General features: G+C 41.1%; 1 protein-coding gene across 2 annotated transcripts in view; it reads right to left on the bottom strand.

The window, feature by feature from the left end:
- Positions 1 to 7,441: 7,441 nt before the first annotated feature.
- Positions 7,442 to 24,998, bottom strand: part of LOC124114497 (protein wntless homolog) — a 33,959-nt gene continuing 16,402 nt past the window's right edge. Inside the window, exons 8-11 of one of the 2 annotated variants that reach the window (XM_046475089.2) lie at positions 24,111 to 24,264; positions 23,299 to 23,379; positions 18,308 to 18,356; positions 7,442 to 10,923 (exon numbers count right to left, since the gene is read on the bottom strand). In XM_046475089.2, the coding sequence (XP_046331045.2) occupies positions 10,794 to 10,923; positions 18,308 to 18,356; positions 23,299 to 23,379; positions 24,111 to 24,264 (414 nt within the window). In that variant the 3' untranslated portion in view covers positions 7,442 to 10,793. The remainder of the gene's footprint in view (positions 10,924 to 18,307; positions 18,357 to 23,298; positions 23,380 to 24,110; positions 24,265 to 24,998) is intronic. The other variant, XM_046475090.2, reaches the window with a different exon arrangement.

Raw genomic sequence — 24,998 nt, 5'->3', positions numbered from 1 at the left:
TGCCACTGTTCCTAACTGAGTGTCATACGTCCATACTGAGTTGCCACTGTTCCTAACTGAGTGTCATACGTCCAGACTGAGTTGCCACTGTTCCCAACTGAGTGTCATACGTCCAGACTGAGTTGCCACTGTTCCCAACTGAGTGTCCTACATCCAGACTGAGTTGCCACTGTTCCCAACTGAGTGTCATACGTCCAGATTGAGTTGCCACTGTTCCCAACTGAGTGTTCTACATCCATACTGGAGCGCCATTGTTTCTAACTGAGTGTCATACGCCCAGTATTGCAGCCAGTATTTTAACTATTTCACAGTTAGTGGCCTCAAATTGGAAATTAGGCACTTCTCAAGCAAGGTGAACAGTTGAAAAAATAGTGATCCCATTTACGCATTTACTTCACTTTTTTTCTATCATTGCAAGTAGTTTGTCAATTGTTATGTGTGACGTTGTATATTTGTGTGGTTCACAATGGGTCCAGTTTGGGTGGACGGCATCATGCTTGATTGAGTTAAGCAAGCTGCCTGACGGGGAGAAGCGTGCTTCTGGGGTGATTGGAGTTTGTGTTGGCTTGGTAACTGATTGGTGTGGGCCGATCAACCTTTTGTTGTGTGCTGAAGTAGATAGCTTACTTGGAAATTTGTTTACTATATGAGGGAAGGTTATCGAACAGAAAGGGGGAAGGAAAAAAGAATTGGAGAGGGAGAAATAGGGTTTAACTGAACGAGGGCAGTTCAGCCCAGCGTTATGTCCGGAGACAAAGTTAGAAGGTGATGTCGACGCTTCGAAGGAGGAAACTGTTGTTACCCAGTTATCCTGTGAACTGTGAAATAAAAGTTGGAACAATGTGAAATGGAATTCATTTGGCACGTGATGTCAAGAAATCTGAGGTGACTATTATCTATATTGCACGTTTGCCATATTGCTTTGCCTAAATAGATGTGTATGAGTGCCTTGCCCAGTAACTGAGAATTGTTATATACTTATCTTTGTTTTTAATTATTAAATCTAGCTTTAAACTTCAGAGATTGTTGTGTGATTCTTGTAATTGTTATTTGTGGTATAAGCGGGAACCCCTACCGTTCATACCACACGTAACAAATGGGGGCTCGTCGATTTATGAACCTATTTAAATCATAAGGGGTTAAATTGTAAGTGGGAAGCATATTTGTATTATTTACTCCCCTCCTATAATCATTATTCAAAAAGAAAAGTCCTGAAGATCACAACAATCTTGTTTTTTTATGTGTCATACATGTATATCATGTCAGTAGCATCATGAGTTTTATACCTAGTGAGTTTATGCAATCAGTAACTCAAACCAAATTTAAAACTTGTCAAAGGCAGAGCTTAAGCAAGTAGCTGAGTATCACGACATTAGATTAGATGAGACAGCTAAAAAAAGATGTCATTCAGAAAGTAATGTTGGGAGAATTAGTTTGCAAAAACTTAGTTCGGGAGAAAGACACATTGGATGTATTTGAGTGAGTGAGTGAGTGAGTTGGGTTTTAACGCCGCTTTTAACAGTATTCCAGTCATATCACGGCGTGTCAGCTTAATGTGGGAGGAAAGCCCGAAGTGATGCAGGTCTCAGACGTTTACCACTTCGGTGAAACCCACGAGCACGGGTATGGTGCTGACAAATCTAGAAACATAATCGGGGCGAACCGGGATTCGAACCCACAATCATATGTTTCTGGCGTGCCTAAGGGACGCAACTCTGCACAGCAAATCGCGGCGCCTTAGACGACTGGGCCACCCGTGCCCCCTGGATGTATTTGAGAGTGAGAAAGTTACTAAGATGCAATTTGACAGGGAAATAGAATTGCTGAAAGTAAAGAGAGATAGAGAGAGAGAGAAAAACAAGAATATGTGGAGAAAGAACGTGAGTATGAACGTGAGAGATATGAGCTTGAAAGACAAGAAAAGCGGGAACAGCGGGAGCATGAGCGCGAGGTGGAAAAACTAAGAGGGTTTGAATTGGGGAGGACTAGAAGTAGATTTGTTGAACAGGAAGAGAACATTGCCAAATTTATTAGTTTTGTTCCTCGCTTTCGCGAAAGTGAAATAAACACTTATTTTGCTCATTTTGGAAAGACAGCAACTAATTTAAAGTGGCCTGGACATATTTGGACTACTTTATTACAAAGTGGGCTAGTGGGTTAGGCTCAGGAGGCCTATGCAGCTTTATCTGTGGAGGAAAGTTCAGAGTATGAAGTTGTTAAACAAGCCATTTTAAGCGCCTACGAAGTTGTTCCAGAGGCATATAGGCAAAAGTTTAGAAATTACAAAAAATTGAAAATCAAACTCATGTTGAGTTTGGTATGGTCAAGGAGACTAATTTTGACAGATGGTGTGCATCCGAGAACGTAGGTGGAAACTATGACAAACTGAAACAATTAATGTTGATTGAAGAGCTCAAAAGGTGTAGTTCAACTGATGTGAAGGTGTATTTGGATGAGCATGATGTAAGAACGTTGCGGGAAGCGGCTACGTTAGCAGATAGGTACACACTCACTCACAAAAGTGTATTTTCAAGGAATTTTCAGTCTAGAGATTATCATGGCGGAGGTCGTGGTAGTGGCAACAATTATCCAGATCGAAAATTTCAGTCCAGTTACCAAAGCTATGGGAGTGGTCGCTCATCCTATGGTCAATCGTGGCAGGGTCAGTCCGATCACAAGTCTGTGAATAATGGTGGACAAAGTCGTGGTCGGTCATTCACGGGTTATTCCAATTACAATTCTGGTCGACGTCAGCAAATTCAAGGTCAGCAGTTGCAAGGTCAGCGTAGCGGTTATTCTAGAGGTCATGGTGGTAACCAAGGTTACAGTGGTAAATCTCACTTAGCTAGTAACTCAGGTAGTCTGGACAACGGACATGGTAGCTATGGTAATGGTAGGAAAAATCAAACTCAGAGTGGGGGACCCCAAGGTCATGGTTGCGCCACAGTGTTTAGTAAGACACCTAGTAGTTTACTCAGTCAGGACATACCTGTTGTTGAGTCCAAGGATGAAGTGAAAATTGATAGGTCTAAGGCAACTTACGATCCTTTCATGTCTAAAGGTGAGATCATGATAGGCAGTGGCGATCCAAAGGCAGTCACTATTCTCAGGGATACAGGTGCATTACAAACTCTAATACTGGAAGGTATAGTTCCTCTATCAGAAGAAACTTATACAGGAACAAGTGTAATCATGCAAGGTATAGAATGTGGTGTTGTCCATTTTTCTCTTCATACTGTAGAGTTTAAGTCAGAACTTGTTTCGGGAACAGTTGTGTTAGGAGTTAGATCACAACTTCCGGTGTCTGGTGTTGATTTTTTGTTAGGAAATGATCTAGCTGGATGTGAGGTTAAACCTAAGGTTTCAGTTATCAGCGCTGACCCTACTATGTGTGATGAACCTACGATTTCTGTGGATTCAGTTAGTGATGAAAGTTCAGACACAGCTCAGGTTTTGGATCAGGACATGGTAAAAAGCATTGATTTATACCCCGCATGTGCTGTTACTTGAGCTATGGTCAGAGAATGTAGAATTGCCAGTTGAAGTTCAGTCAGAGGAAATAGATTTGCCAGTTGAAGAAGGCCATGTAGATTTGTCAGAAACTTTTATGTGTGGATTGGATGATGTAGGAGCTAAGCAAGTTATGGATCCTGGTGTAGAATCACAAGATGGTGTTGAATTTAGAGGTGTGTGGTCTAGAGAGGAACTGATTCAGAAGCAAAAGGCTGATAGTGAGTTGGTAAAGTTTAGGCAAATGGCTTTGTCTGTGAAGGAGATAGAGAATATACCTGTGGGGTATTACTTGGATTTGGATATTTTGATGAGAAAGTGGAGACCGCCAGACGTTCCTGCAGATAAGTTTTGGCGTGTTCAACATCAAGTTGTAGTACCACAGTGTTATCGTGAGGAAATCCTCAGTCAGCGCATGATTCACTGTTAGCAAGTCACTTAGGTGTTAACAAAACTTACCAGAAGTTGTTGAACCATTTCTATTGGCCAGGTTTACAAAATGATGTAAGGGAATACTGTAGAACTTGTCACACTTGCCAGTTGGTGGGTAAGCCAAATCAAACAATTCATAAGTACCCTTTAAAACCCATTCCAGCGTTCGAGGAACCATTCAGTAGGCTATTGATCGATTGTGTAGGGCCATTGCTAAAGTCAAAATCAGGGAATAAGTTTTTGTTAACAATCATGTGTACATCTACCAGATTCCCTGAGGCCATTCCATTGCGGAACATTAACACAAAAACTATTTGTGAGACTTTAACCAAGTTTTTTCACAATATTTGGATTACCAAAGGAATTGCAATCAGATCAGGGTTCCAATTTCATGTCGAATCATTTTAAAAGTCTTATGTGTGAGTTAGGGGTCAGACAATTTAAATCCAGCCCATACCATCCAGAGTCTCAGGGAGCTTTGGAGAGATTCCATCAGACCTTAAAAACCATGCTAAGATGGTACTGTATGGACCATGATAAGGACTGGGATAAGGGAGTTCCTTATGTACTTTTAGCATCCAGAGAAACTGCAGGATTCGCTAGGGTTCATTCCTTATGAGTAAGTGTTTGGAAGGCAGATGCGAGGTCCTTTGAAACTGCTAAAGGATAAATGGTTGAATGAAAGTTCAGAAACAAACATCTTGCAGTATGTGTCCGACTTCAAAGAACGATTGATAAGTGAAAGCGAGTTCGCTAAAGCAAACTTACAATCGAGCCATGAAAAGATGAAAGAATGGTATGATAGAAAGGCAGTCAAGCGTGAATTTTACCCTGGTGAGAAAGTACTAATATTGTTACCTCTGCCATGGGTATTGAACACCCTATATGTTACTTCAGTAGGAAGTTTAACAAACACCAAAAGAATTATTCCACCATCGAGAAAGAGACACTTGGACTAATATTGGCATTAGAACAATTCGACATATATGTGTGCACAACTTTGTGGCCCTTGTTCGTATATACAGACCACAATACACTTGTGTTTGTCAGCAGAATGAAAAACAAGAACCAGAGAACCATGAGGTGGAGCATTGCTTTAGAAACATACAACCTGGAAATTATGCATATCAAGGGCAAGGATAATATCATCGCCGACGCACTTTCCAGAGGTTTCACTACGTGAAGTGTACTTACAGTATGTGGAGTACAGAACAGTATACGTGTGAAAATGAACAATGAGTATGTGAACAAAAACATGGTGTTGAAACAAGAATTGTTTGCATTTGTACAGAAGGGAAACAAACCCTATAATTGTATATGTTGACAAAGATTATGTGTTTGGTAAAATGTGTGTATATAATTTGTACTTTTGTATGAAATTGATAAAATATGTATTACTGCATTTTAGAAGTTTTCTATATCATTGTGAAGCTCTGTAAAACATTCTTTTTTAAGGGGGAGAGTGTTATGAGTGACGTTGTATATTTGTGTGGTTCACAAGGGGTCCAGTTTGGGTGGACGGCATCATGCTTGATTGAGTTAAGCAAGCTGCCTGACGGGGAGAAGCGTGCTTCTGGGATGATTGGAGTTTGTGTTGGCTTGGTAACTGATTGGTGTGGGCCGATCAACCTTTTGTTGTGCTGAAGTAGATAGCTTACTTGGAAATTTGTTTAGTATATGAGGGCAAGTTATCGAACAGAAAGGGGGAAGGAAAAAGAATTGGAGAGGGAGAAATATGGTTTAACTGAACGAGGACAGTTCAGCCCAGCGTTATGTCCGGAGACAAAGTAAGAAGGTCATGTCGACGCTTCGAAGGAGGAAACTGTTGTTACCCAGTTATCCTGTGAACTGTGATATAAAAGTTGGAACAATGTGAAATGGAATTCATTTGGCACGTGATGTCAAGAAATCTGAGGTGACTATTATCTATATTGCACATTTGCCATATTGCTTTGCCTAAATAGATGTATATGAGTGCCTTGCCCAGTAACTGAGAATTGTTATATACTTATCTTTGTTTTAATTATTAAATCTAGCTTTTAACTTCAGAGATTGTTTTGTGATTCTTGTAATTGTTATTTGTGGTATAAGCGGGAACCCCTGCCGTTCATACCAAACGTTACAGAATGCCAAGAATGAATGTAGAAATTTAAGTTCACATTACTTCAAAGATTGATGGAATAATGCAAGTCATGTACAGTTTGGAGTCCTTGGAAACTTTTTCAATTCACTGTAGTTTCAGGCCACATTCAGCAATATTCCAGCCTTGTCAGACGCCAAGGATGGGTGGATGTTGGGAACAGAACCTGGATCTCTGGTGTGCATTGAACCACTGTCAGAACACAGTAACTGGAGAGGGTGGAGATTCTATAATCCTCACAAAGTCAAAGAAGACTCACACATGTTGCCATTTTAAAGTAATTCAAAAGAACATTTATTCTCAAAATTATCTACAATATACAGAATATATAAAGTCTGTAAATGTACACATAAAAATATCTAAATTACTCTATTGCTGTAAATTGTTAAATCCAATAGATCTTTGTTGCATGACAAAAGCGTAGGTAAGTATGCCACAACACAATCCCATGCCACAGGCATGATTCACAAGTTTAGAATTAGTTCCTCACAACTATCACGATGGAAATCCTTTTGTGACCAAAGCGTAAACCACAGGGCTTCAGAATGCTAAGAAGGGTTGCGTCATTCGGGCACCAAAAATATAAATGACCTTCTTTCCCACAGCATGGGCCTGTGTTTTATTTCACTCCACAATCTATGCGCTGTGGTTATCATAAGTCTATGCATCAGTGTTCAACTTACAATACCCACAGCAATATGATGATTGCTCTCCAGGGGAGTAGGATTTACGCCACTTTTAGCAATATCCCATCCTTATATGAGGAGAAATAGGCTTTACATATTATTTCCCAGAGGGGAATGAAGTCGGTGTTTGGGAGTGACAAGCAATACTTCCACAACTAGGCTACCTCTCATTGCTTTGCTAAACGTGGTCCTGGCCCAATATGTATCATTGTTCTTAAACATTGGTCAACAAACCTTTCACTTTCACAGGTATTTTGTTACTTGACCCGTAAATACATATCAATATGAAACTCAGCTTCTTAGTGCCTTGTGTATTAATACTTGTAATAATGAATTGCTGATGATAAGGTTTTATCAGTAATCTGGCAAGAAACAAATGGTTGTTTTTATTGCTTATAGGAATTATGGAATTTGGAGCACTGATTAATGTCAACATATACCGTATTCGACGTAATAAGCGCCCACGGCGATATTTGCTAATATATTGGCTAGTGAACAATCCCAGTTGGCACCCCTTCCGATTGATCGATGTACACAAGACTTATTTTTTCGCGTATAATATGCACCCTTAATCATGGGCAATTAAATTCTGGAAAAATATATCTGTCGTAGATAAACATTTCAGGCTGTCAGCATAAACCACGAAATTTATCTTACAACTCTGTTTTTTTCACCAAAATAATATTCTAATAAGAGCCCCCTATTTCTAATTTTGAGAGCGCCCTGGGCACTTATTAAGTTGAATACGGTATACTAATACAGAGGTGACACCAAGCAATTGGATATATCACCTCCTTTGGGGATTCCCCCTAGGATTACCAATGATTTTAACATCATATTGATGAAGAGGCATACTATTTTAACAATTTGCTATAATTTGTATTGCTCTGTTTTGTCATGGGTATTTGGTTGTTACCATAGTAACATCAAGTACAATAATTTCACAGCAAATAAACTGACGTATGTAAAATATAACACTGAAAACACGAAATATGATGGAAATCATTGTAAGAAAATTCCATATTTGGAAGTTGATATATACATCAAACATTACACAGATCTTAGTCTCTAAATGCAACAAACCACTTATATATCACCGACTGAGTTTTGGCTTATTTTAAAGCTGATCAAATAATGCTAAAATTATGCACGTTTGTCACCCAAAACAGACATACTCACTACTATTCACTTAAGACGGGGGCATTGAACACAGCACCATCAGGCCGAGTCTGATGTAACCAGAGTATATATTACAAAAGTCCTATGTCCAATGGGACAAGAATTTTACCTTCTTTAATTATTTATAAAATTATGAGACAAAATTGATTCATGAATTATGCCATGATAAATAACTCTGGACACTTAACATTTCTGAAACCTGCATCGGTTTGCCACACAATATCACTTTGAAGAGTGAGTATGGTTTTACTCCGCTTTTAGCAATATTCAAGCAATATGACAGCGTCGGACACCAGTAATCGGCTTCACACTTTGTACCCATGTTGGGAATCGAACCTGGGTCTTCATGTGACAAGCGAACGCTTTACCACTAGGCTACCCAACCGCCCCTTCACTTTCAAGAAAAATATATACACCTGATTTACTTTGACCGTACTCATTACAGAGTCAGAGAGATGGGTTTTAAGGTGTTTTGGAGTGTGAACAGTATTTCAGTACTGTCTTGGTGAAACATCTTAACGTGGGAAGAACTTAAAGTTAAAGAACTTTAGAGTAAACCATGAGACACGTCCATGGCACAGAAAGACCAAGAATTGTTATGAGGGGAATCAACCTTTTGAATACCCAACAAACAGATCCTGTCACTGCACAGTCAACAACTGCTTCTTAAGAGTGCTGGGCGACAGACGCCCCCTTCATAACATCGAACACTTGACACAAATATATCAAATACTCCCAAAATCAAGATGTAAGTCAATTAATGTTATCTCATTCATTTTCAGTTCTTAGAACAGCTTACTTTTTTCACTTCAAATTCTTTTGGCCTAAACACTGATACCGTGACTCAATCAAGCCCTAATTTTATGTAGTGTTACCTAATTGTGCCTATTTAATTCCCAGTGTAAATATTCTGAGAAACACGCATATTAGGAGAGCCAATATTCAGTAGAACATGCACACAACACAATCTATAACTCTCACAAGCTCAATTATTGTACCCAGTGAGATTACGTCTGTGAGTTGGGATTAACACCGCTTTTAACATTATTCCAGTTATATCACGGCATGTCAGCTTAATGTGGGAGGAAAGCCCGAAGTGATGCAGGTCTCAGATGTTTACCATTTCGGTGAAACCCACGAGCACGGGTATGGTGCTGACAAACCTAGAAACATAATCGGGGTGAAGCGGGATTCGAACCCACAATCATAGGTTTCTGGCGTGCCCAAGGGACGCAACTCTGCACAGCGAATCGCGACAACTGGGCCACCCGCCCCCCTCACGTCTGTGAGATTAGATGAGCAGCAATGCCATTTTAGGGCTCAATAATGTTGATCAATCATTATTAACGCATGAGAGCAGGGGACACCAGACATGGGCTTCACACATTGTAACCATGAGGGGATTTGAACCTGTGCATTCCACATGTCCACTGGGCTATCCATCTGCTTTCAGTCATAGTCAAAGATTGATCAATTACTGAATAAGTCCTGATCAATAAAACATCAATACATAATTGCCAGAAAAACACATCAACATGAAGAAAAATTGTTTTCTTATTTGAAATCAAATTGAAACTGGTCATTGTAATGATCAATTATTGATTGGTCAATTAATTGCTTTATTTAACCCCATGAAATGGTAACACATTTTCCCCTCCATAATTCATACTGTAGACTAACCCTACGCTGGTGACCTCAATTTAATAACCAGGCTTAAAAATACCTTGGATCTGTAATTCATTGATGCATAAATGCTGAAGAAAAACATCATAAATACACAATATTAGAAACACCCTGTCTGTTACAAGAGCACAAATATTTAATATGTAACATATTTTGCATACAAATATATAGGGGAAATATTGGATGTATTCTACATATAGGTAAAATCCATGCAGCATGCTCCAAAAATGTGCAGCATGCTCCAAAAATGTGCAGCATGATTATGTGGATAAAATATATAAACACAGGCATCTAAACTACAATGTACCAATACAGAAATGTACAACATAGCAATTTAAGTACCAGCAGGTTTTGATCATGTTAAGAAGTAAACTTTCATTATGACTTTTTATCATGTTTTAAATAAGGAATCATGTTGCATCAGGAGTGGGTTGGGTTAAACACCGCTTTTAACAGTATTCAAGTCATATCGTGGCGTGTCAGCTTAATGTGGAAGGAAAACCTGAAGTGATGCAGGTCTCAGACGTTTACTGCTTTTGTGAAATCCACAAGCACGCGTATGGTGCTGACAAACCTAGAAACATAAATGGGGCAAACCGAGATTCGAACCCAGTCTTAGGTTTCTGGCGAGCCCAATAGACACAACTCTGCCCGAATTGCAGCCCGGCTGGGCCAGTTGGGCCCCCTGCAGCATCCTGAAACATCTGCAATCTGACATACTCTGACTATGTAAGTGTATGAGGCATTCAGCACAATGACCGACCGGATCAGTTACACTTGGTAACACAATTTTGTTTAGGTTTTCATGATTTTGAAAACAATTACATTACTTCTCAACTGTCTTCCCACGTAACTGACCAATCTGTACCCGACAGATTTCTTTTAATACAAATGACAGTTAAGAAAATGTTCTTTTTGGATCAGGTCTGACCATGATACACATAATTCTTGTAAACTTGTCCTCCGAGCTTTCAACAAATGAAGCTATAATGACAACAGTAAAGGGCTTATGACAAAAATGTTTGTAGAATGATTACCAAAGTAACCATGGTAACTGTAAGCCATTGACAAAATATAGACACATATCACAAGTTGTAAGAACGGAGTCTAGAGCTGGGACACTGTTCCCTGTCCGAGTTAGCACTGTGGAGAGGCCAGGGCTGCTAGAGGATCTTGGGTAAGGGCCACTTCAGTCCGTTGCTGTTTTGGATACAAAAGATGACAGGGCTGATACCTCCGACGGTATCTGCGTCAGCTGCACCTCCTCCTCCTCCTGACTGCTGTTTACTGTGTCTGGAACAACAACAACATCATCATCAACAGAGGTGATGTGTGATTTATGATGGAGTTGTGCAGTAGTGAGCAAGACAAGCAATAGCTAGTTGAAACCTTTAAACCCTTGTTTTCAGAATACTGAAAATACATTGGTTAACACATTAACAAGAAGTGCTCAAAAATAATATCCAAAATACATTTGTGGAAATTATTTTTTAAGTTAAATATCTATGCTACTTTTGTGTTCATTCCCAGAGGGGAATTCAAATAAATACATAAACATACACAGTCAAAAGCTTGCTGTATATTTGTGCTTATAGTTATTGTAAACGACCACAACTAAATCCCCTCACGTGTCTTCTGTCATGGTAGACAGTTGGGTGGGAGCATTTAGACTGATGTGTCTACTCTTGATATCACCTACATGTACTTCATCATGATTGATATGTGGAGTAATTTTAACTGCTAGTCCACTATCCGACTTTTATACTGTCCAGTAAACATTTAACTTTGAGTGAGCATGGTTTTAAGCCGCTTTTAGCAATATTCCAGCATTATCACAGCGGGGAATACCATACAGGCTTCACATATTTGTCCGGTGTGGGGAATCGAACCCGGGTCTTCGGCGTGACCAGCGAACGCTTAAACCACGAGGCTATCCCAACGCCCCTGAAAACTTTGAAACAACAGTCCATGATGTTAAGAAATCATAGGGTTTATCTATTCTACCTATCGAAAAGTACTGTAAGTGCATCAAACATACTATAGAAGAACTATTTTAGACCAAATTGAGTGAGTTGGGTTTATCGCCGCTTTTAACAGTATCCCAATTATATCGTGGCATGTCAGCTTAATGTGGGAGGAAAGCCCTAAGTGATGCAGGTCTCAGACCTTTACCACTTCGGTGAAACCCACGAGCACAGGTATGGTGCTGACAAACCTAGGAACAAAATCAGGGCGAACCGGGATTCGAACCCACAATCATAGGATTCGGGCATGCCCAAGGGACACAACTCTGCACAGCGAATCGCGGCACCTTAGACGACTGGGCCATCCGTGCCCCCCCACATAACCATGATAACAAGCAGGACAAGTGAAGCCTTCATAAAATATTTTCTCAATGCCTAAGTAATTATAATGTCGACTTCAAATACAGTATACAAGCCTTCCATCTATGGTTTTATCATCATGATCATGTCAACTACCTTGAATATATACCTCTTTATATACTTGTTACCATGTACACTGTATGTTTATCATGTTTATAATGTACACGCTTATAATGAACTGTGTTTTTGGTCCCGGCGATATGCAGTATATTTTATCATATAAAATTGGTGTATATATCGAACATGCCAATAACGAAATAACGGATATAGCAAACTCTGCAAACCTGTGCCCCCTAGACAAAATTGACAAAGGCTCAGTATTTCAGTCATTGCAGATTAAGAACAGGAGGAGTTAATGATGATCTGACAATTTGATTTAGTAAAACACTTCTTGTAAATTCATGTCATTTTAAGTGCTGTGGTAAATTCTTCTAATTTCATCAAGCTACTCTGAAACAGAATTCTTTTCCAGCATGTTTAGTGAGTTGGGTGTTCCACAGCTTTTAGCGACAGTGTGCAGTCAAAAGTCCAAAAGGGCCTGCCCGAGACCTGTCAGGGTGACCTCTTCTTTATACGTCTCCCAATAACCATAACTCTGTGTTGGAATCAATGAGAGCATTTCAGGCCTGTTTTTTACCATTTTATGCCCTTTTAGTTATCAAATAAGTGTGAAGTCACCTTGGAAGTCATCAATGATCACAGGGTTAGAAACTAACAGTTTTTGTCCACTAGTCCTTATAATGATAACATATAGCAAAACCCTTAAAATGGGCCAATTTCTACTAGTCCTAAGGATACCTTTACTATTTGGCAGTTTGGTAAGGACTATAGGACTAGTGCCAGTTTCTAACGCTGGATCATATATATTAATATGTGTGTGTGTGTGTGTGTGTGTGTGTGTGTGTGTGTGTGTGTGTGTGTGTGTGTGTGTGAGAGAGAGAGAGAGAGAGAGAGAGTTGGGTTTAACGCTGATGTTAACAGTATTCCAGTTATATCGCGGCGTGTCAGCTTAATGTGGGAGGAAAGGAGGACGTTTACCACTTCGGTGAAACCCATGAGCACGGGTATGGTGCTGACAAACCTAGAAACATAATTGAGGTGAACCGGGATTCGAACCCACAATCATAGATTTCTGCCGTGTCCAGGGGACGCAACTCTGCACAGCGAATCGTGGCGCCTTAGACGACTGGGCCACCTGTGCCCCAGTATATTAATGGTAATTGAACTTAATCATTTTGAAAAAGCAATAACAGTAATCGTGACTTAGAGAGGGAAAACAGTTAAACAAATCTTACACAAAGTAGGTTTGTTTCATCTACTAAATGCAAAGCTCATATATTGAATTGTTATAAAACTTATATCACTAGTCTCAGATGGTTCAGGTACATAATGAAACTGGCATAACGCGGAACACTCCCCAACTTTTATAGTCGCAAAAAAAGCAGGATCAAAAGCAGGAGAAATCTGTTGGAATTATCAACTTGGAACAAGCCTTAGGTAAATGTTTAAGGGAGGAACCATGTCTAACCTAATTCCCTTCAGCTAGGATGTGTAAGAAGTGACGGCAAACTATATGACAGCACAGACATTGTCCAAGCAAAGCCTTACGTAACCCAGTATTATCAGATCTGTATCGTCAACTATTAGGATACCAAACACATTCCAGTGGAACAAGACAACCCTTTCAGCATCTACCCCCCAGAAATGGACAAGGTGAAACCCTGATGAACCCTTTGTTCGAAAAATGTACTTATATGAATATTAACGATGTTTTGTTCAACAACAAAGATTAATAAGGTACTTTATTTGCCGTTCCACAGGGAATGGCAGTCACATGAATTACCGGTCCAAGCCTAATTTAACCGGCATCGAACCATGCCTTGTCTTGGAATGGCGGATGAAACTTTGCAGTGCCTGCACCGGGCATAGAAGTTCACCCTCATCTTCGGTTCCTACAATATTGGTAGGATGGTGAAGAAATGATCGGGTTGGCCTGGTAGTTGATTTTTTGCAAGAAAATCCCAGCACAACCCGACTCAGTGCATCCCAAGCTCAAAGTGAACCCGGGTGATGCCGATTACAAGTAGTTTGCTCACTCGTGCCGCCGTGGTTAATGCCAAGAGAAACACTGTTTTCTGGTGAGGTCATAAAATGAGGATGCATAGAGGGGCTCAAAGGGGGCCCTGGCAAACCTCTAAGTACCACGTTCCAAGTCCCAAGCAGGTGTCCTTCTGATCCTCAAGAGTGAATGAGCGTAGTAGGGCCTGTAGTTCCGGGACCTTAGACATCTTGAAATTTTCCCGGAGCTGCAAACACTGAGTTAAGTGCAACCAAATATGTAGTAATGGTGCTACCTTTCAAGTGTCTTTGGGTACGCAAATGTAGGAGGTATTCAGCTAGGAATTATGGTGATGCAGTCGTAGGGTCTTGACCTTTTGCCTTGTTTTTAAAACGATCCCCACTTGTCATTGTCGTTTCTGAGCTCAAAGAACCACCCTCTCGCCGGCCACCTGGGCGCAACCAAAGTCACAGCAAGCGTATGCTTTTAGCCCTTCCCAAGGAATGCTGAACGCGTCCACTGCCAAAGCCTGCGGATACGGTAATGGGGAGACATACGTCATGAGTTGGTGGTTTTGGCAGATTGCAAACAGGTCGATGTTTGGTTGCCTGAACTTCTGAAGCAGTAACTGGAATGCTTCTGTGAGAAGTTTCCACTCGGTGGGAGCCACCCTGTCTGGATGCGATAAGGCATCGGCCAGAATGTTTCAACATCCTGGGATGTGCTGAATTATGAACTGTAGTTGCAGACGATCCACTCTTTCGAAAAAACCTGAATGTCTGTTGAAGCAGGGAGTGGGAGTCCGTTGTTCCCCGATTGCCCAGGCACCACCCCACATTGCTGTTGTCTGTGGATATTGTGAGTTGGGTGAACTGTAGCTGATTCTGCAAATGTGATATGGCCACAATTAATGCTTCCAACTCTGAGTTGTTTATGTGCCACTTTCACTGAGCGCCGGACCATAGCCCTGAGGCTGTCTGGCCTTGCAGGTGAGCACCCCAGCCCTGAAGGGAGGCGTCTAAGAACAGGTGTAGATTCTGGGAGAACCCGGATAAAGAGACTCCTCCTAAGACATTCGACTCTACCGTCCACCAATTGAGGTAAGGCCTTAGTTGAACCGGTAGAGTGATGGCCTTGAGTGGATCCTGTAAGGGTTCAGGAATTTTGAATTGGGCGTAGTTCAATCGGCCTCTGCTGATTAGGTCCTGTGCCGAGGTTAGTAACCCTAACAACACTTGCCATTGGCGAAGTGTGTGTGGTTGATGAAGAGTAGGTGACAGGAGGCTAAAATCTAGTGCCATCTGTCCCTCGGAACTGATGGGAGATCCTGGTCTGTTTGGAGCAGGCCTCCTACGAACTGGAGTCGATAGGATGAAGTTAACTCCGAATTCACCTCATTGATTATCAATGAAATCCCAGTGGTGTATTAACGTCTGCGTGTGTTGATGACACAGGAGACAGTCGTCTATGTCTGACTTGAACCAAATGTTCCTCAGGTGTAGATACGCGGATATGGGCTTCATTACTCGTCTAAATAGCCACGCGGCCACTGAAATGCCAAATGGGAGCCCTGCCCATTGGTAGTGAACCCGTTGAACTTGAATCTCAGGAATCTGCAGTTGGAGGGATGGATAGGTATATGCAGGTGGACATCCTGCAGGTCGGATTGATCTAGGAATCGAACGCCTTTATAGTCGTTCTGAGCAGTCTCAACTTGGTGAGGTGGAAGTAGGGCGGACACTTCAGGTAACGTTCGTTGAACACAGAGAGATTGTGTTTCATTCTCATCTTGTCTGAGTCCTTCTTGGGCACCAGGAAGATGTGGGAATAAAAAACAGTGTTAACGCTGGTGTGTGTACAATCTCTACGGCTATCTTTACCAACAGAATGTTTATACTGGCCTTTAATAGCAAATGTTGCTTTCTTGGATAATTCCAAGGAAGTAGAGCTGTGGTCAACGGTGGAAGTACCTCTACGTCTAGTTCGTAACCGTGACGTAGTACGTTGAGAACTCAGTCTCCTGCTTATGGGGGGTATCAACAATTGGGACGACTGGGAGTTCCCAGTCGTGACTGTCCAACATCTCACTGTTTACCACGCCGGGACTGATAAGTACCTTGAGGTTTCCCTCTGCCACGCCGTTTCCCATGAATGGAGTCCTGCGCCTGGCCTTCCTTGAGAGACTCGCATCTAGGCCTATAATTGCCTGACTTGCCGGAATGATCGGATAAACTCTGAGAAAATGTGCTCTAAAGCCTTGAGTGCTGTCTCATCCCGAGCATAACTGGAAACTTTGGCGTGCGTGTCGGTAATCTGTTCATTGAACAGAGACCTGGAAGACCAAGTTTGACGTAGCAGCCTGCGCTTAAACTCTGAGTCCCAAGTAGATAGGGCTAAATAGCTAAGCCTACGTGTGACAGTTATTTCTGCCAACGCTGCTGGTGATTTCTTATATGGTCAATCTGATGCTGTTGAAAATCGACTATAGTTTGGAGATGATATAGTCGGTTAAGGTTATCCTCTGAAAGATCCTGCTCTACTGCACGTGTTGACGATGCTAGTGCTTATAAAAGTTTTAATACCCATCAAATTTCTGTTTCTACAAACACAACTCTGGTATCCGGAACCTTAAAAGTAGTAGACCTTGCTGAGCCTGCCATTCTCTGTATATCCTAATCCAAACTATGAGCCTGGTCTGCTGATGCAAACACATGGATAGGAAATTCATCCTTCATAAACTTGGGTGGCTTAAATGATGGCGTAAGCGTGAGCCTGAAAAAGTATTTATCCAAAGATCTAATCATATCTGTCATCCAGGATAGACATAGGAGGAGTCCATATGGTGTAATTTTCTTCCACCCCATTACCCCGGGAAGTCACTAAAATGAGACGGTCCGCTACCCAATCAGGTACTATACAGCCAAGATGTGTATTCCATTCTGTCAAAGAATCTTCCTCTTCACCATTGGAATAGTCTGACGATGTTGACATGTGCGGCTAGATGGTGAACAGCTTCTACTCTGGTGCGAAGTGTTACGTCTGACCGAGGGCTTAGATGATCCGCCAAGTGCATAGGAGTCATGCATCAATGTCCAATTACATGCAGGCATACTGGTACTACTCAACGATGAATGGGCTGTATTATGACGCATAATAGGTGTATTATATAGGTGCCAGAGTAGGTGCTAAGACCTGAGCCGTAGATGTAACTGACACAGGCGTCTGATACATAGGCGTAGGTGTGGGAGCAGGATACAGTTGCGCCACGGACTGCTGCCAAATGGACTGCAAAACTGTTTGCATCCAATTAGCGTTCTAGACGCCTGAGCGTGCATCTGCTGCACTGGATATGCTGGCACAGCGCTAAGCTGATTGTGCGTTGCCTGCATAGCATTGCATGCTGGAAGCCCTGGGGCTGATGTCGTTGTAGATGCGCTTGGGTAGAACAGTTACGATTATCATATTACCCGCCGAAGATAATGTTTTCATGGTAATGACCGAACCATGTACATCACTATTCAGCGATTGTGACATCGTACTCGCCTCACGGCTGGATTGCTCCAAAATACATTTGTGAGTGACCTGCCTGTAAGTTTTAAAACATTTGAGAGAGTTTTACGCAAAAAACACACTTAGAGTTTGGCGACAAATTTGTGTGCATGCGAGACAACGTGGATGAGGATCCTTGTAAGATTTTTGTCCACGACAATTAGTAAGCATAAGTTACGCAAATAAGAATTTCTGATGAAGTGGGACTGGAAGACTGCTGTAGAATTGAAATAATCTATCAGCATAAATATGAGTCGAAAGTGTATGCAATGATTTGTTAATATGCAAATCAATGTAACGCCAAAGCTAGTAGTATTTTAGAACACATAAATATGTTATTCATACGTAGTTGAGAATTGTAAACAATTTGACTACCTTGACAGGCAAACAATTGTAACACAATTCAAAGTCCTGTCAGAGGACAGTGGCGGTGGTCAGTCAAAGTGGGACTACGAATATCAGTTTTTATTTCTTCACCAAGGACCATTGTCCTATCGTGGCCTATCTTGTTTTCAGTTTATGGGAACAAACCCAAATAAGTGCTTGGTTAGCTTATCCTATGCAACAGAATCGCTTGAAATTTATTTTGTTAGGGAAGCAACCTTATGCTTTAAGCATGGTTAGGAAAGCACATTTTCCCTGCTTAATGTAATACAGGAAAAATTTAATTATTCCTCATGCTTACCGCCCAAGTACTGGGGTTGATTCTTTACCAATATTGAACAAGAGAGGAGCTGCAAAAGAAATTATGGTGCCCATACAAACTACTGGATAAGGGAGGTTACTCCGTATGTGATCACCTTCCCAAAGCACGGGAGATAAATGACTGTAAAAGTCCAGTTTCCACCATTGCCCAACTAGGCTGGAGTTTCTGGGCTCGATTGTAGTGGCACCAGTGGCTGTTAAAAGTTATGTCCCTTCTATTGGCCGATCAGATTCCGTCATTTACGTTGGTATTCCCTACAATGGTGTTTTTTAGGAAATTGGCCCATGCAGCATATGCAGATATGAATATGTTGCCTCATATATGACCATAATGACTCAACAGATTAGGAGTTTTTTGGCTGAAAACTGCGTCAAAGAACGTAGGATTCCTTCGTCATACAGTTCAGTCACACATCACAACCACCTGATCCTCAATATATAACATTGGGAAATGAGGACTTCTGCCTGGTAGTCCCTGAAATAGGTTCGTTTGTTTATTTGTTGTTTAAACGCGCACTCAGCAATATTCCAGCTATATGACGGCAAATTTGGACCAGACAATCCAGGGAAAATACCAAATCAGCAAGCCTGACCACCCGATCCCATTAGTCACGTCCTACCAACAAACAGGTTGCTGAAGACGAATTCTAACCTTGATTTTCCCCTACAAGAGGGATGTGGAATAATGATTTAGGGCGCATGATTTGATAGCTCACAGCTGCTGGGGTTAATGCAACTTTTCCCTGACCTGATTTTCAAAATACCAATTTCTCAACATGCTCAATAGGAAAACACTAAACACACACCTTTAGACTTTACTCTTATACTTACACCATAACATGCTTTTGCAACTGAGGGAAGATTTGTTTGTTGTTAAACGCCGCACTCAGCAATATTCCAGCTATATGACGGCGGTAAATAAATCGAGTCTGGACCAGACAATCCAGTGACTGACATCATGAGCATCAATTCACGCAATTGGTTGGTTGCTTACTTGCTTAACGCCGCACTCAGCTATATTCCAGTTATATGACGTCCGTCTGTAAATAATCGGGTCTGGACCAGACAATCCAGTGATTGACATCATGAGCATCAATCCACGCAATTGGGATCGATGACATGCATCAACTAAGTCAGCGACCTTGACCACCCGATCCCATTAGTCGCCTCTTATCAGTGTTCGAAATACCTGCCTGCCCGACCGTCCGAGACGGGTTGATTTCAACTCGGGCTGCCAGATTTGCAAATCCCCCTGCCCGACGGTCGGGTTATATTTCATATGTGAAAATATTCTAAATATTTCCCGATGATAAGCATTAATTCACATGTAAAGATGAGTGATAAAATGTAACCAAAAAGAAACCCCGTTAGCTTATCCTGAGAAACATATGATCATAGTGGGCAGGCAGGTTTTGGTCAGGGCTGGCAAGTATTTCAGCTAGCCAGTCCTGTGGTCTGGCAGAAATTTTTGGGAGTTTCATACCCTGCTCTTATGACAAGTATAGTCGCCTTTCACGGCAAGCATTGCCACGCAATTGGGATACGATGACATTCATCAACCAATTCACCGAGCCTGATCTTGTTATTCACCCCTTACGACAAGCATAGTCGCTTTTTACGGCAAGAATGGGTTGCTAAAGACCTATTCTACCCTGGATCTTCACAGTCACTGAGGGAAAATGAGAGTATCATCTGCTTGGACACCCTCATGCACAATTTTGCAAATGTGCCATACACTATCAACATGATCAAACCAATTCCTGATACCAAAATGACCAGACACTGTGTTACAAAAACTTTGTAAATCTTGTTTATAGGATGTGAAGAACCTCTCATGTTTAGAATGACAAAGACAACAAACATTGGGAAATTTGTGCTCACGCAATGATGTCACCTGGCCTAGTGCGATCATGTAATGATATCTATTTTAACAACATTTATGCTGGTTCCAGGAACAGACAGCCTTGATTAATACAAGTAATAGGAACAGTAAGGAGTTCTCAAAACATAGGTAGCTACCAAATAACAATGGTAACAGATAAGGGTTGGTCAGTCAGCATGTTAGATAAGGGGTACATTATAAGTTGTTCACAGGTGGACAATGAATTTATCTTACCGCACACCTAATAATATTGCAGGTATGTCTTATCATATTCATGCATATTTTGATCTGAATCAGTAATTTCATTCGGAAGCTATTAAATATACAGAGAATGGTATTTGAGATACAAATTTGCGGTTAGTACCGTATATGTCCCCAGATAAGCCGAATTTTGAGGACCAGAAAAAAGATTCTGTAGAAAGGGGTTGGCTTATCCACCAGATACACTTTCATGATAGTTTTTTCAGATCGTGATCTGTCAGAAACATCGCCTGAATGACGGTCCGAAGATTATAACTTACCGAAAGTTTGGAAGTTGCTACGACTAGAGCCATTATTGTTATAAGTGATCAATAAAGTTATTATTACACACCAATGTTGTCATTATCAAAAAAATGTTATGCATGTTACTACTTCCAATAATAAGTTTTCAATTGAATGTTGCAAATGTAAAGCCAACAGTTCGGCAATTAGAGTGGAGAACATAATGTACCTTACATCTTAGCAGGGTACATTGAAGATAACGGAATGGGTCTCAGCCAATCAGAATCCAACATTCATGTGTAGGTGAGGTGAGGTGAGGTGAAATGGGGTTTAACGTCGCGTCCAAGACTATTGCACACTTATATAGCGACGTGCATGCACGTGTGTGTGTGTGTGTGTGTGTGTGAGTGTGTGTGTGTGCCTGTGCGTGCGTGTGTGCGTGCATGCATGCTGATGACAATTTATAGTGCTAGCACACTGAGATACCATGCCGCAGTTTAACATGAATACCCACTCAGACACAGTATACTGACTTAGACCCGACCAGTCCTTGTTTTAGCCCCTTAATGCCGAGTGCCAGACAGGGTAAAAACAAGTACCATATTTTAAACAACATGCTCTTGGTATGACGCGGCTGGGGATCGAACCCCGGACCTTCCGCTCTCCGGGTGGACGCTCTACCACTAGACCACGGAGGCAGTCACATTTATGTGTAAGGTGAGATGAATTGACCATAAATGTTTTCATGACAACTAGTTACTGACAGATGGGCAGTTTATTTAATCTACATGTCTGGCAGACCCACATACCGACACGGTATTTCCACACTCTTGGAAACCTTACTTGAAAGAGACAACAGGCACTGATAGAAACATTCTCCATGCCCTAACATGCCGAATATTTCAGTAAGCAGTGTTAGGAATTAACACTACTCTGCTAGCCAGTGCTATAACATATTCCTGCGGGCATATACAAATTTCCCACTTTTCCTATTGTTTGACTTTATGATCATACGGGCATAGCCTGAGAACAAAGACTATGATTGTTTTAGCCTTTTCAGTGCATTGTATGTTTACCCGGGCAAGTGAAGCTTTTCAGTTTAGGTCTAATCCTGCTAAGGGCATGGTTGATAGAACAAAAATGCAAAGTTGGCAGCTAACTATAGGCCAGCAAACACATTAATCAACTCTCATGAAACATGACTTATGAATACCCTATATCGCTGTGTATAAGGCGAGTTTTTCGCACCTAAAATGAGGGGGTTAAGAAGGGGGGTCGTCTTATACACCGAGTCGAAGATCTCACATTTTTTTCCAGGTGTTTTACTTTCAGCTTCCACTGGCAATGTCAGGTCAGGATTTGACAATAAAATTTCGAATTTTGGCCTAAACAACTGTTCCAATAACTATTTCCATACATAAACATGATTTGTATCTGTTTTCCTTGAATAAAGTTGAATATTTTCTGCAAATATAGTTGAAATGACCCTCGCCTTGATCCAGAATGTCAAGCCAGCTGACATGGTAAAACAATCAGAGTACCGGTAAGCATTTGCATATTTCACATGTCTTATAATAATGACATGAATATAGTCAGCGACATAAGCCACTTGTCTGAAGCCAGAGTCTCACAAAATTTCTATCGTCTAATAAGTTGAAACTAATTAGAAAAAATTCTACAGAAAGGATGAAGAAGGACAAGACAGTGCTTGTATGCAAAAAAGTGTTTGGCGCAGACTGCCAATATTTGCTACGCCTACCTTAAACGTTGTTCAGAATGTTCAAATAAATACATATAGTTCTCTGTAAACAGAGACAACCACGTGATCAGTGTGGCTTGTCACAGACACACACATGAAACATTCAATTCCAAAAGGCAAAATACACAACTACAATTTTCGGTATCATGTTCCCTTAAAATCCATTGAATGTTTTTTTCAGTAATGTGAAAATCTTGTTTCCACTGAAAGACAGAAACTGCAAAAAATATAGCCACTCAGCTCTAAAGCCAGCAGAATTATTATGAAATATATTGAATAAAAAATGTTAGGGATCATGAAGAGTTTTGGGAATATTTCTATGAAATTGTATTCTCTTCACTACAAAAGAAATTATTCAGAATCCCTAACTTTTTAATCAAGATGAGTGAGTTCCAGCGATATTCAGACATATCAGAGCAGCCTGTAAACACAAGAGTCTGGACCAGGCAATGATCAATGTCTGTTTGTTCAAATGTTGTACTGCTTTCAGCAATATTCCAGCTATATGATGGCAGCCTGTGAATAACGGACCAGACAGTCCAGTACCGGTAATTGATATTATTAACGACAGCATGGGTTGCTAGGGATCTATTCTAACCCGGAATCCCAACGGGGCAATGATCTTTGTCACACTGACCATCCAGTCTCAATATTAGTCGGCCCCCAGCACAAGCATGAGGTACTGTCGACCTATTCTTACCCAGAGGCCAATCAAGTCCATGCCCTCAAATGACCAATCATACAAGCTCTTCAGAATGTTGTGGGAAGCTGAAAACAAACACCATCTAATGTAACCAGCTGAAAGGTCATTCATCTATCTGCAGCCTGGTGTGGCGGCACCACTTACCATCATCTGCGATAGTCTTGTGAGATGGGGCGTACATACACAGCAGGCCGATTACGTACACGTTCCACATTCCATATACACCTGGAGTAGAAAAATAATTTATTTGTTTCGTTCGTTAGTTGCTTTCGTTATTGCCACTCTAAGCAATATGACTGCAGTATGTAAATAATCAAGGTTGAACAGACAATCCAGTGATTGACATCATGAGCATGAAGCCACACTGTTTTGATACGATGACATATCAACCAAGTCCATTAACTACCTGATCCATTTAATCGCATCAAACGACAAGCATAGGTTGCTGAGGCACTTATCTCAGGGGACTCAGAGAATAACATTGTAGGCAAGATGGGGGATATTTGGGACATACCAAGGTTCCTGATCAGCCCCTGGCAGAGCTAGGGGAGACAACTCTACAGAGCCAGTTACAGGACTTTTGGTACCTGGGTCGCCCCTTGGTATCACAAAACGCCAACATGCATAAAATATGCACTCTAGTGCAATAACTGTTAGCTATTTTCAGACAGTTCTCATTTTTGACCCTGGTATGTCTTGTTACCATCCACACACCAGTCCTCTATCTCCTGGCTAACAATAATCAACCCATCAGCGTCAGCTAGTGTTCAAGTAAGGAGTACAGTTTTGTGCCACTCTAAGCAATATTCCAGTAACTATCATTTGAAAAGATTTTCACACATTGTACCCACGTGGGCAATAAAAAAAAGGGTCTTCCGGTGTGATTACCCAATGCTTTAACCATCATGTTATCTTACTGCCCTCAGACTTTGTCATATGATATCACTATGCTTTACCTGTGAGGAAGGCGCTGGTGTACTCTAGGCTGATGTTCTCATCCCCCCATTTCCATGACCCCTCACTGACTTGGCTGATGATGAAGAAGATGACAGTGAGAGCGGCACACAAGAGGGTTATCAGCATCAGGAACTTGAAGCGGTAGATCAGGCCCTGAAAATATACCACTCATGACACAGATGTGCAACTCTGACTTTCACACTTATTGACCAGGGCCCCGTTCCACAAAGCGATCTTAGGGCTAAGTTGATTGTAACTCACTAAGTATGCGATCTTAAATTTTTGTTACGATCAGCCGCCCGTTCCACAAAGCAATCTTAACTAAGAGAGTTGTAAGTTAAGATCAAAATGCTAAGTTGCTCCGGACCAAATTAGGATTGCTAAAATTGATCTTAAATATTGTACCATAGGACAGATGGGAATATTCCTTTTATCTATCGACTCGATGTGGTTAACTATGGCAATTAACGATATTTTTTACGTTAAATCTGTGGTGTGTTCTTCATGTTGTGAAAGTGTCGATTCCAATCATAAAGTTTAACAAAATAAAGAGGCAATGTTTGAACATAAAGCAGATTATTTATGTCTTGCAAGCCATTTTGTCAAGTTTATTCAGGGACTACAAAGATCTTAGCTACTTAAGATTGTTCCGGACCAATTGTAAGTTTCGATTGTAGCTTACAATGATCTTAGCCTACAATCGCTTTGTGCAAGTGGATGACGATTGTAGCCTAAGCCTAAGATCGTGATCTTAAGGATTTACAATAATTGTAGCGCTAAGATCGCTTTGTGCAAAAGGACCCAGGTGAAACCTGTTTATAATACCATCCAAAATCAGGAAACTCTTAGGAAAACACTATGGAACAGCCAGTAGGTCTGTGTAGCAG

This window comes from Haliotis rufescens, unplaced genomic scaffold, assembly GCF_023055435.1.
Source record: "Haliotis rufescens isolate VD_foot unplaced genomic scaffold, xgHalRufe1.0.p SCAF_2, whole genome shotgun sequence".
NCBI lineage: Eukaryota > Metazoa > Mollusca > Gastropoda > Lepetellida > Haliotidae > Haliotis > Haliotis rufescens.
The sequence above is the reverse complement of the archived record's forward strand: the minus strand, read 5'-3'. Positions and strand labels throughout refer to the sequence as shown.